Source organism: Bubalus bubalis, chromosome 3, assembly GCF_019923935.1.
Source record: "Bubalus bubalis isolate 160015118507 breed Murrah chromosome 3, NDDB_SH_1, whole genome shotgun sequence".
Classification (NCBI taxonomy): Eukaryota; Metazoa; Chordata; class Mammalia; order Artiodactyla; family Bovidae; genus Bubalus; species Bubalus bubalis.
Genome location: NC_059159.1, coordinates 134,319,710 through 134,332,657, shown reverse-complemented (window position 1 = coordinate 134,332,657; position 12,948 = coordinate 134,319,710). Strand labels below are relative to the sequence as shown.

The 12,948-nt window shown below is 42.2% G+C and overlaps 1 protein-coding gene across 4 annotated transcripts in view; it reads right to left on the bottom strand.

The window, feature by feature from the left end:
* Positions 1–12,948, bottom strand: part of DOCK5 (dedicator of cytokinesis 5) — a 281,525-nt gene that overhangs the window by 43,305 nt on the left and 225,272 nt on the right. For 3 of the 4 annotated variants that reach the window (XM_044940174.2, XM_044940173.2, XM_025281882.3), the window contains exons 36-40: positions 12,782–12,822; positions 11,801–11,891; positions 6,859–6,978; positions 3,508–3,597; positions 1,710–1,814 (exon numbers count right to left, since the gene is read on the bottom strand). In XM_044940174.2, the coding sequence (XP_044796109.2) occupies positions 1,710–1,814; positions 3,508–3,597; positions 6,859–6,978; positions 11,801–11,891; positions 12,782–12,822 (447 nt within the window). Of the gene's footprint in view, positions 1–1,709; positions 1,815–2,417; positions 2,567–3,507; positions 3,598–6,858; positions 6,979–11,800; positions 11,892–12,781; positions 12,823–12,948 lie in introns of those variants that run through there. The other variant, XM_044940175.2, reaches the window with a different exon arrangement.

Sequence of the window (12,948 nt, the reverse complement as noted above, 5' to 3'; positions counted from 1 at the left end):
TCCCACAGCACTGGTCTGTCACTTCTAGTGCCTGCCACACTCTTGCCTCCTCTTTCCTCTGCCTGGAATGCTTTTTCCCTTTACCTCCTTTACCTTTACCTCCTACGCCTTTCCCCTTTTCCTCCTTTACCTTTACCTTACCTCCATCCCCTTTACCTCCTTAACTTCCAGTTCATCTTTCAAATCACAGGTGAAGCAGAAGTTTTCTGGGAAGACTTTCCTGACTCTCAAAAAAATGTAGGTATAACTGACACAGTAAAATGTACCCCCTTAGCGTAGAATTCTGCCAGTTGGACAGACATAACCACAACTACAGTTAGGATACACAACGGTTTCATCACCATCAAAAATTTCCCTATGTTTCTCTGTAGGTCAAACTCCCCTCTGGCTCCAATTACTCAATAACCACTGATCTGTTTTCTACCCCTAGAGAAAGTACTGACTTGGTCAGAATGCCATATAAATAAAATCATAGAATATGTAGGCTTTAAGGTCAAACTGCTTTTACTCAGCACAATGCATCTGAGATTCATCCCCGTGTTGTGTGTATCAGGAGCTTATTCCTTTTCTTTCTTGAGCGGTATTCTACCACATGACTATCCCACACTTTGTTGATCCCTTCAGCAGCAGCTCAGGGACTTCTGGGCTGTAGCTAATCTTTAGTGATTACGAGTAATGGTGCTATAAACAATCATGTACCATTTTCAAGTCAACGTAGCTTTTTACTTGACTTGTGTATATACTACTTGCTTAACCAGCCCGCCTAGTACAGAATACCTGTCTTGGTCAGTTTGAATTTTATATTCATTTATGTGGTTATTTAATTAACAACTCAGCCATTAGGGTGTAAAATCCATGAGACCAAGGATCACATCAGATTATAATCAGCACTGTATCTCTAATGTCTGGCACACTGTGGTGTTGTTTAGTCGCTAAGTCAAGGCTGACTTATTCGCCACCCCGTGGACTGCAGCCTGTCAGGCTTCTCTGTCCATGGGATTTTGCAGGCAAAAATACTGGAGTGGCACACAGTAGGCTCTTGCCACACAGCTACTGAATGAATGAACTATTTCCTTATTAGACACTGTAAGGAATGTATTTTCCTTTTCACTTTTTCTTTGTCTTTTCAAATTAGGGGAAGGAAGATGGCCAATATATATTTAAAACATAGCTCAGCACTAAAAGAGGCTTCTTTTCTGTGGGAGAAAATAAGAAGCTTTTTTTTTTAGGTTTGTTTTTTGAGATTGTAAAATCAGTATTGCATGATAAAAAGTTTCTGAGAAGGAAGATAAACATGGTCCTTCTCACTATTACAACAAAACTGGTTTAATTTTTGTGCAACTTTTGCAGTCTTGTCCTGGGGAATATTTGTTTTCAAGCTAGCCCTGGCTGGAAATCAAATAAACAATGAGACACATCAATCCACACCTTCCCCCAGCCTGACCCACAGCAGAGAAGATGGTTCTGTTTTTCCTTTTTTCACTCCACCTGGGAAAAGTCATTTTGCAAAAGAGCTGCCAGAATACCAAAGGCAGCCGGGGGTGAAGAGACCAGCCGCTCAGGAAGTGGTTTTCCTCCCTGACCACCCACAGTGAGAACACGGGGCTCCAGCTGCTAACACACTAGACTCATCTGGAAAAGCGATGAAGACCTTCCCTCCTCCAACTGCATGGCTCAATGGCCAGGGAGACCACCCTTGTGCTTCTTACCCGCAGGAAAGAAGGGAAGCCCTGTCCGTAGTAGCCAACAGCAAAGTACTCGGGCTGAGGCCTCATGGCCTTAATGATGTTCTCATAAAACGAGGCTCTTTTTTTCTGGAAGACAAAACAAGACATTTCATGGGGAGGTTACAAGGGCATCATCAGAGGGAAAAAAAAAAAAGTTCAGGCTCTGTGCTTTGTTGTTTCCTATGTAACACAGAGAAATGAAAGGTTTTTGGAAAACATCTTGTGAGCCAAACACTTACCCTTCTGTTGGATCAGGGGTTTTGGGCCTGTGTCTATGAAGGGGCCTAAGAGGGCCTGGGAATCCCTGTGCTGCATGCTCAGTCATGTCCGACTCTTTGCGACTCCATGGACTGTAGCCTGCCAGGCTCCTCTGTCCATAGGATTTCCCAGCAAGAATCCTGAAGTGGGTTGCCATTTACTCCTCCAGGGGATCCTTCCCAACCCAGGGATCGAAATCATGTCTCCTGCATTGGCAGGTGGATTCTTTACCACCTGGGAAGCCCTGGGATTCCTTGCTGTTATATGCAGAAGGACAAACGTCTGTGCATTTCATCTGTGGGCAAAGCAGGGTTTCTCTTTCACCAGTTGCTTAAAGGGGTTCGGGACCCCTAAAAGGTTAAGAAGCTCTTTTTGGGATTCAGGTGGGTGGTTACATTAGAACAGAGACACAGGAGGAAAGAAAGAGAGAACCTTCCAGTTCACGCAGGTAGTTTAGAATCAAGTCCTTGGTTCAGCTACAAGTACCCAGAAGGTGGTGATGATGTTCTGTTTTTCAATATCTGGTGTCATTCTTAACTTTTCCTCTGGAGAGAGGCTTTCTGTAGTGGGTACATGGTCAGCTTTAAAAAAAAAAAAAATTTTTTTTTTTTTTTTTTTTTTTTTTAATTTTTTGGCTATACCACATGGCATGTGGGATCTTAGCTCCCTGACCAAGGATGGAACCAGTGTTCCCTGCACTGGAAGTGTGGAATCTTAACCACTGGACCAGCAGGGAAGTCCCCAGCATCAGGTTTAAAGGAAGCAAAATAGGTATCCAGACCTAGGGACTTAGACAGTGGTACCACCCACCCCCCACATACACAATGGTGTTAGCATGATTGTATTACTACACTACCTCCCTAAAAGGTTTCTATCACAATGTTTTCTTAGAAAGTTAACATGTAACATTAGTCACACTTGAGCTTAGTTTCTGAAATTCCTATGTGACTTTTTGCATGATGGCAGGAACAGGTACCATATACACTGACAAATATTTTTCAAAATGATCTTGACAATTATCTCCTCAAATTTTTACATGACAGTGGGTGACCTGACCTTTTGTGACCCTTCTACTAAAAATGACCCAATGTCATATTGTGTTGGCCTCCTACCAGGCATGGAAAAGGTTCACAGCTCTGAGGATGTGGACCACAGAACAAGTAACTCTATAAAGAGAAGATGTCAGAAGACATCGGAAGCATGGACAGTCTTCATGGAAGGCAGAGTAACCGAGAGGGGAAAGGGAAGCTCGATTAAGGACTCGAAGGGTCCACAGAGCAGCAAAAGGCACACAGCAGAGAGGGCTGCAGACAGGGGTCCTGAGCCCCCTATTAAGGATATTCTGGAGAAATACTGATGATAGCTTTTAGATCTCATCTTCATTTTTAATCCAAGCAAGGTGTACCTTCCCCTCATAGAAAACATCATTTGTGCTGACTTGCTTACACTTATAACACCATTTTCATGACCACTATGCTCAGCTCCTCTGCAAGAGGAAAGACATCTTCTGATCCAGACTCACCAGGAGATCGCCCAGGCCCTCGTAGTCAAAAACTTTGCTCTCGTACGTCTCCGCCAACTCTTTGCTCAGCTTGATTGCCTTCTCCCACATCTTCAAAAAAAAAGAAAAGGAGGGTTACAAGTGGAGAACAAAGCAGTCATTGATCCAGCAGCAGCAGCCATTCCGGAGTCACTGGGCAATGACTAAGGAGTCAGGTGGGTTCAGTTTCGGTGGATATTTCCCCACATGCCTCACTGCTAGGATCAACTAACCCTGGTTTCTGACATTATAAATCCACTGTACCTTGGCTGCTCTGCCAGGGGGCATTTTCCATTCTGTTTGCGAGAACATGAAGAACACCATGTGTCCCCCCAAAAAGCAATACTTAGTTGAAAGAACAAAGCACTAAAGACCACTGAAAGAGGAGGGGAACCAGTTTTGAAGCTTAGGTCTTGGGAGCATGGAAGTCTTGTTGGAGGGGAAGGGAAATAGGCATGGGCTCTGGTTCTGGGCGTATGCGTGTGTGTTTCTTCTGAGTTAGGCTGTTTGGGAGGAGGCAGGGGTATGAAAGTCTGACTACTGTTGTGTGGAATTTGGGAAACTACTTCTCCAATTCAGGGCACTGATTTGCTGTTTATAACTAAACTACCTACTTGGTCAAAGACAGCTTTAGGAAATGCCTTAGAAAAGTGGTCCCCAACCTTTTTAGCACCAGGAACTGGTTCTGTGGAAGACAATTTTTTCATGGATCGGGGAGGGGGTTGTTTTGGGATTATTCAAGTGCATTACATTTCTTGTGCACTTTATTTCTATTAGTTATTACATCAGCTCCACTTCAGATCATCAGGTATTAGGTCACACAGGTTGGAGACCCCTGCCTTACAGTACTTACGACCAAGCAAGTTACAGCCAAATGCACATATTTGGCATCTGAGGCTAGTATCCCAGATTGATGAGCCTGTGTTCACTTTGGCTTTTCATAAAATGCCTCTCAGCTGGATACTATTAATAACACAGCATCTGGACATGTCCCATTTCAGTCTTAACCAGGCACTATGGTCCATTGCTTCTGGCTGCTGAAGGACTGTATGTGCAGTTCACACAGACTTGTACAACACTTTAAAACGAAATCTTCTAAGGTCATCATTTGCCAAATTTGTCCCTTCTGAAATCTCTGGGCCTGGATCACTCAAAAGGCTCTGAAATGTGCCAAATGGAGACCATCCCGGCTCAGCTAGAACGGATGCAGGAGGCCAGTCAACAGTACCATGGGGCCCAGTTCACTCCTTATTCACCAAATGCTAAGCTATGAAGAGACAGGGAGACAGCCTAGCAGAGAGGTTCTCAAAGTGTGATCCATGCCTGGTCTCTGGGAGTCCCCAGGACTCTTTCATGGAATAAATGAGGTCAAAACCATGTTCTTAATACAAATACTATTTGCCTTTTTTTCTTTTCTTTTCAATGTTTATGTATTCATCTGCATTGGGTTTTAGTCGTGGCATGCAGAATCTTTCGTAGTGCATGTGGGATTTAGTTCCCTGACCAAGGATTGAACCTGTAGCCTCTGCATTGGGAGCATGGAGTCTTAGCCACTGGACCACCAGGAAGTCCCTATTTGCCTTTTTTCAATGCTCATTCCCTTATGAGTCTACAGTGGAGTCTCCCAGTGGCTACAGGACGTGTGACGTCACAACATATTGGATGTCGAGGCGGATATTCGAATCCTGCTGTTTCTATGGAGCCCGATGATAAAGAGATTTGCAAAAATATTCTGTCACTTACTTTTTTGGAAAATACGGTCATTGTTTATAAACAGATATGATTTATATTAACAGGTAATAAGCTTATTATTGTTAAAAGAAAAAATATTTTAAAATTTTGTTTTAATTTCAAAGAATATAACCATTAATGGACATAGCCCCCATGAACAAAAGCTCTTGAGGCTCTTCAGTGATTTTGAAGCGAGTAAAGGAGTGCAGAGACCACAAAGTCTGAGCAAATACACTTGTTCTGTGCACCTGAAGTTATCTGTAAAACAGAGATAGGATCGATATTACAGGGTTAAAGCAAGAATTAAATAAGCAACAGTCTGGAAATCACCCAAAATAGTAACTCGCACTAAACAGGTGGAAGTTATTTTATCATTATATTTATTTGACCTATTTATTTGATCAACAGGTTCCACTGGTAAAACAGTGGTGGCTGAAAGTGGCAGGCTCTTAAGAGTCAAATCTGGAAATCCTTTTTGTTTTGGTACCATTTTCTTCTCCCACTACCTAAGCATTTTTTTTTTTTTTTCAATTTTAAATTTAAAAGCCTTCCAGCTGGACATGTTTTCTCCAGATGATCAGAGATTCCATGACTTGGTGGCCCTGTTTACATGTTTATTTTACTTTCCCTTGTAGGATTTAAGTTGCTTGTTACGTGCAATCTACGATGTGAGGCAAACAGTGACCTAGGGATGGAAAATGCCCCAGGTGTTAGCCAACAACATCTTAAGAATGCACTGTTAGTGATGGTACCAGCTCCTGGCCTTCAGCAGTATTTAAAAGGTACAATTATGGCTATGAGAGTCGGGCTCCGGGCTGGTCACTGTATTCTCCATTACGTTAAGTGTCCTCCACATAAGTGATCCTTGTTTATTGCCTTTCTTACCTTGGGCTTCCCTGGTGGCTCACAGGCAAAGAATCTGCCTGCAACTCAGGAGACTGGGGTTCAATCTCTGCTCAGGAAGATTGCCTGGGGAAGGGAATGGCAACCCACTCCAGGATTCTTGCCTGGAGAATTTCATGGACAGAGGAGCCTGGAGAGCTACAGTCCATGGGGTTGCAAAGAGTCGAACATGACTGAGTGACTCACACTTTCTTACCTTAATTTATCAACTCATTTTCTCACCCATTAAAAATATCCAGCCCCCTTTGAATCCAAAGATACACATGGGAATAGTAAAGAGTAAGTTTGGAGTCACTGCTGCATAATAAAGAATCTGTCTGGTTTTTGTCTTGAGTTCCTGGGAGGGAGCTTCTAAACTCTTGAATCTCCCCAGTGATAGAAGTATCTTTGTAGTTCACAGTGGACCCCTCAGGAGACATGGGAATTGATACTGAGGTGATTTATGGCAGGCACGTAGACAGTCTGAGAATGGGGACTGGCCTTGCCAGAACCAACATCCATGTGATTTGTGGGTGGCATGGGGACTCCTGCACTTGCAGCTGGCATCTGAAGTTTGGGCTGACTTGTTGGGAGCTGTGCCCTTAACCTGTGGGCCCTGCACTAACTCTGGCTGGTAAGGATCAGAACCGTAATGTAGTAAGCGTGGCAGTCATTTCCCCCTTTGCCCTCACACAAAAACACCCCTCCCCCAACACTGACCTTGCCTTTGTCAAAATATGATATGATTTCTTGATATAGCTTCTCTTTGAGCTCTTGCTGGGTGTACACGTAGTAACTGTCCCTCTGAAGCAAATGGGGCACACAGGGCTTGTCAGACCACTGGAAAAGACACAAAGGCAACACAAGAGATGAATGCAGCGCCGTTCATTTAATTAATTAAAGGGGCGAACGCAAACAAACATTCAACTGGAAACCTTCACAGAAATATTTGTACATATCTGATTCGTCCACGTTTTCAATGATTCACTAAACACAAAAATTGCATACACACACATACGCACACAGCAGCTTCTAAACAAACAAGTGGCATGCCAAATGGACAAATACCGAAGGCATTCCATGAGGGTCAGGAATGAGGCGAGGCTGCCAACCAGCATGACTGTGGTCTTGCTGGAGGTCACCATTCATACAACCAGGTAAAAGAAAGATATCAAAGCATAAAAATGAAGAAAAGGGGGTTAAAAAAAAACTATCATGTGAAAGCAATATTTGTATTCTTCATAATCAATCTCTTCAAAAAGGTGCCTACTAAACACCTACCACAACTGATGAGAGAATTAAGTAGTGGGATTAAAAAATAACATATTTGGAAATAATTTAGAGATAATTAAGATAACAGAAGAAAAGATACCAATAAGAATAAATTCAAAATGACTGGATATTCAGGCACAATCATGCAAATGTACTTAATGCCACTCAACTGTACTTATACACGCATACGGTAGTAAATTTTACATTATATGTATTTTATCATAATTACCTTAGAAAGAGAAGATATCTAGAGATTAACATAACATCTACACAGAAAATGTTAACACACTATGGGAAGGCACAAAAGCAGATCTGAACAAATGGAAAGTCATACCATGCTTTTGGATAAGAAAGTGCTATTTCATAATCATGGAAATTCTCCCTAAATTAATTTTTAAATGTCATGATTCCAAAGTCCATATGCAAAGATAAACAGAAAGGAATAAGGTGGAAAACTCTGAAAAAGAAGAGGAATAAAGAGTAACTACCAGGTCATAAAACATGCTGTAAAGAATTGATAATTAAAACAGTGTGGTTCTGCTGCATTATCCAACAGACACCCATGCAAAATACATAAAATCTAGAAATGACATAGAATCTAGGTTCTCTTGAGTCTCCATATAGTGATTCAGTACATGATAAAGATGAGATCTCATACCAGTGATGAAACTGAACTGTACTTCATAAGCAATATCTTTATTAAGTAGCTATACAGGGGAAGAAGTGGCATCCACACGTGCCACCTTACACCAGAATAGGAGAGTTTAACTTTCTGAGCAGCAAAAATGAAAAGATCTACAGTCACTGGAACTTCCCTGGTGGTCCAGTGGTTAAGAAACTGCTTTCCGATGCAAGGGACGCCAGTTCAATCCCTGGCTGGGGAACTAGGATCCCACGTACCACAGAACAAATAAGTCTGCACACCACAACTGCTGAGCCCGTGTGCTCTCGAGTCCATAATCCACAAAAGAAGTCCCCACAACCACAATGCAGTACAGACACTGGAGAGTGATCACCCCACAGTCAACAAGCTTTCCCCTATAATCCAAGTTTTCTGGTGCCCCAATCATGAATATGAACTGTGAATGGCTGACTTGGAGCAAGCTGTCAAGCGGAAGACGTCAGTTTTTAATCCCAAACCTTAGAACAATGTACATGTATTCTTCAGGTATAAAACAAAATTGAAACTGTGTAAGAAAATTAATTGCTAGGGACAAAACTGGAGGCAGGGAGATGTAGAAGGAGGCTAAAAATGGAAATTTGGACCAGGATAGCAGCAATGGAGATAAAGAAAAATGGATAGGGTGGGGAGTGTAGGAGAGACTTCTGCACCCCCATGTTCAGAGCAGCATTACTCATGAGAGCCACAGTACAACGTAAGTGTCCATCAATGGATGAATACAAATGTGGTTTATACACACAATGGAATATTACTTCACCATGAGAAAGAAGGAAATCCTGCCATCTGCAACAACATGGATGGACCTTAAGGGCATTATACAAAGTGAAATAAATCAGAGAAAGACAAACACTGTATGATCTCATGTATATATGGCATCAGAAAAATCTAGACTTGTAAAAACAGAGAGTAGAATGATGGTTACCAGGGGCTGGCAGGTGGGGAACAGGAGAAAGACTGTTTAAGGATATAAACTTGCAACTAGTAGGTAAATAATTCCTGGAGATTTAAGACCATCACATAAATTTTCTCAATTAAAAAGAAAAGATGGCTTCCTGCTGGCTCAGTGGTAAAGAGTCTACCTACCAATTCAGGAGACACAGGTTCAATCTCTGATCTAGGAAGATCTCACATGCCTCAGAGCAAGCAAGCCCATATGCTACCAACTACTGAGCCTGTGCTCTAGAGCCCGGGAGCCGCAACCACTGAAGCCTGTGCGCCCTAGAGCCCATGCTCCTTAACAAGAGAAGCCTCTGCAACGAGAAGCCGGTGTACGGCAACCGGAGTGGTCCTTGCTCACCACAAGCGGACAAAAGCCTGTGCAGAAACGAAGACTCAGCACAGCCAAAAATAAATAAATAGATAAATAAAATGCAAACATTTTTCAAAAGGAAAGTAAAGTGGATAAAGTGAGGGCAAGTTTTGGACAAAGGGTCCATGATTCTTGCTTGTGGAGAATGTGGGACCATGTGAGTAAAAGACGATGACCAGTATCTTTTATTAGATGGTGGTGCCTTTTAGTGAAATGGGGAGAAAGGAGAGGAAGGGATGAACCCAGGAGGACAGTGGAGGAAACAGCTTGTGTTACTGACAGGCTAAGTTCAAGGTGTCTATTAGTCATTCAGAGATTGATGTTGATAGAACAGTTTATATAGAATCTGAAGTTGGAGGAGCTGTCAGAGCTGGAAATAATTATTTGAGATTGATAACAGAGAGATGTATTTATATCCACAGCACAATATACTTTCTCAGTGAGACAGGTAAATAGGAAAGTACTTCTCCAGTTCTATATTTATTTACAAGTCACTTCTCTGCAGTTTTACATATTTTTAAAAACATATGGATCGATGTGCATTTTTAAAAAAAATTAGAGTGTATTAGCAGCTTGAAAGGTGTGCTCTGCTTCCTAAGGAATTTTAGATAAATGATACCCACTCCTATGTTCACAGCAACATCATAAACAATAGCCAAGACATGGAAATGTCAACTGATGAATCAAGACAATACAAATATGTATATATAGTGGAATACTACTCAGCCATGAAAAGAATGAAACAATGCCATTTGCAGCAACATGGATGAACCTAGAGACTATCATGCTATGTGAAGTCAGTCACTTAGAGAAAGACAAATACTCTATGATGTCGTTTATATGTGGAATGTGAAATACGACACAAATGAACACATCTATGAAACAGAAACAGACTCACAGAGAGAACACGCTTGTGGTTGCTAAGGGTGAAGAAGGGTGGGGGAGGGATGGATTGGGAGTTAGGGATTAGCAGATGAAAACTGTTGTATATAAGGATGGAAAAACAACAAGGGCTTATTACAGCGTGCAGGAGTTATACTTAATATCCTGTGATAAACCATAATGGAAAAGAATATGAAAAAGAATGTGTCTGTATATATGTGTAAATATGTGTGCATGTGTATATATATATATATAAATGTATAACTAAATCACAAGAAGCAACAGAACTGGACATGGAACAACAGACTGGTTCCATGGTCCCCAATCGGAAAAGGAGTACGTCAAGGCTGTATATTGTCACCCTGCTTATTTAACTTATATGCAGAATATATCATGAGAAAGGCTGTACTGGATGAAGCACAAGCTGGATTGAAGATTATCAGGAAAAATATCCATAACCTCAGATATGCATATGATACCACACTTATGGCAGAAAGCAAAGAAGAACTAAAGAGTCTCTTGATGAAAGTGAAAGAGGAGAGTGAAAAAGTTGGCTTGAAACTCAACATTCAGAAAATGAAGATCATGGCATCTGGTCCCATCACTTCATGGCAAACAGATGAAGAAACAATGGAAACAGTGACAGACTTTATTTTTTGGGGCTCCAAAATCACTGCAGATGGTGACTGCAGCCATTAAATTAAAAGACACTTGCTCCTTGGAAGAAAAGTTATGACCGACCTAGACAGCTTATTTAAAAGCAGAGACATAACTTTGCCAACAAAGGTCCATCTAGTCAAAGCTTTGGTTTTTCCAGAAGTCATGTAAGGATGCGAGAGTTGGACTATAAAGAAAGCTGAGCACCAAAGAATTGATGCTTTTGAACTGTAGTGTTGGAGAAGACTCTTGAGAGACCCTTGAACAGCAAGGAGATCCAATCAGTGCATCCTAAAGGAAATCAGTCCTGAATATTCACTGGAAGGACTGATGCTGAAGCTGAAACTCCAGTACTTTGGCCACCTGATTGGAAGAACTGACTCAGTTGAAAAGACCCTGATGCTGGGAAAGATTGAAGGCGGGAGAAGGGGACGACAGAGGATGAGATGGTTGGATGCCATCACCGACTCAATGGACATGAGTTTGAGTGAGCTCTGGGAGTTGGTGATGGATAGGGAAGCCTGGTGTGCTGCAGTCCATGGGGTCACAGAGAGTCGGACATGATTGAGCAACTGAATTGAACTGAAAGCACTTTATTGTACAGAAGAAATCACCACAACATTATCAACCAACTATACTTCATAAAAGAAACTTAAAAGTAAGTAAATAAGTAAATGAATAATAATGGACATTTTCCCAACTTTGGTCTAAGTAGCTCTGCCTATTTAGAAGGTATACAAATAATCTTGGATAAAAGGGTCCTCCCTGAATAGGAGTTTTTCCCATCAAAACCATGACACGTACATGATGTGGTCCCACAGGGCTGGACGACTGACATACTGCCTCCCTGATCCACTCACCTGCAGGAGCTCGGCATGTAAGAGGAGTGTGTAGGCAGCTTCAGTGTAGTTCTCACAGTCCCGGTGCAAGTCTCGCAGCTTGTACAAGTACCTGGTCAGAAGGGGAGAAAGGAGGTATTCTGCCACCGGGGAGTTGATGGGATACTCGGCTCATGCCACAGCCAGGTGGCAGGAATGGTTACTTCCTAATCCCGTAAGGCAGCAGTCCCCAACTTTTTTGGCACCAGGGACCAGTTTCATGGAAAACAATTTCTCCATAGACGGGGAGTGGGGGGCAGTGGTTCCAGGTGATTCTCATGAGGAGTCTGCAATCTAGATCCCTCACTTGCACAGTTCACAGTAAGGGTCAGGCTCCTATGAGAATCAAATGCCTGTGCTGATCTGACGGAGGCGGAGCTCAGGCAGTAATGGAAGCGATGGGGCGCCACTGTAAACACACACGGAGCTTCATTCACTGGCCCGACGCTCATCACCTGCTGCACAGTTCAGTTCTTCACAGGGGGTTGAGGACCTTGCTTTAAGTTTTTGTGCTGCTTCCTGTCTTTCCTAGTCCATCTGTTCTACTTGGTATTCTTCGTTTAAGGTAGTAGTGTTTAAATTTGTTTTTCATGTCTCAGACCTCTTTGGGAAGCTCATGAGAACTAAGGAATCTTTCCCCAAGAAAATGCACATGCTTTACATCCAAGTTTGTTCAGGGCTTCCTGAACCCAGGGCTAACAGTCCTTGACAGAGGGTGAATTTCATGTCTTTGCCTGGTTAGCTGGCTGGAGTGTCCTCCATCCTTCCCTGACACAGTCCTCGCCCTGCACTTCCTCGTGTATTGATCTAAAGAGTTTACCTTTTCAGGAGGATGGGAACACATCACATACTATTTGGTGTCTCTCGAAGCATCATGGATGGTGTTCAGGTTTATCGTTGCGTGAAAAGTAATTAATAAATCCATGACATAAACAGCAAGAGCAGAAATTTCCTTTGGCTTACCTTATGTAGATGTCCTCTCTCTTCTTTTCTTTGTAAAAATTCTACAAAAAAAAGACACAAAATACAATTATAAATCAGTTATTGATGAGCTTGCCACAAAAATAATCAAACCGCTAGCTACACTTTTCAACAGTGTCATTTTTCCAAAGGCTTTGTTCTTTCCCTTT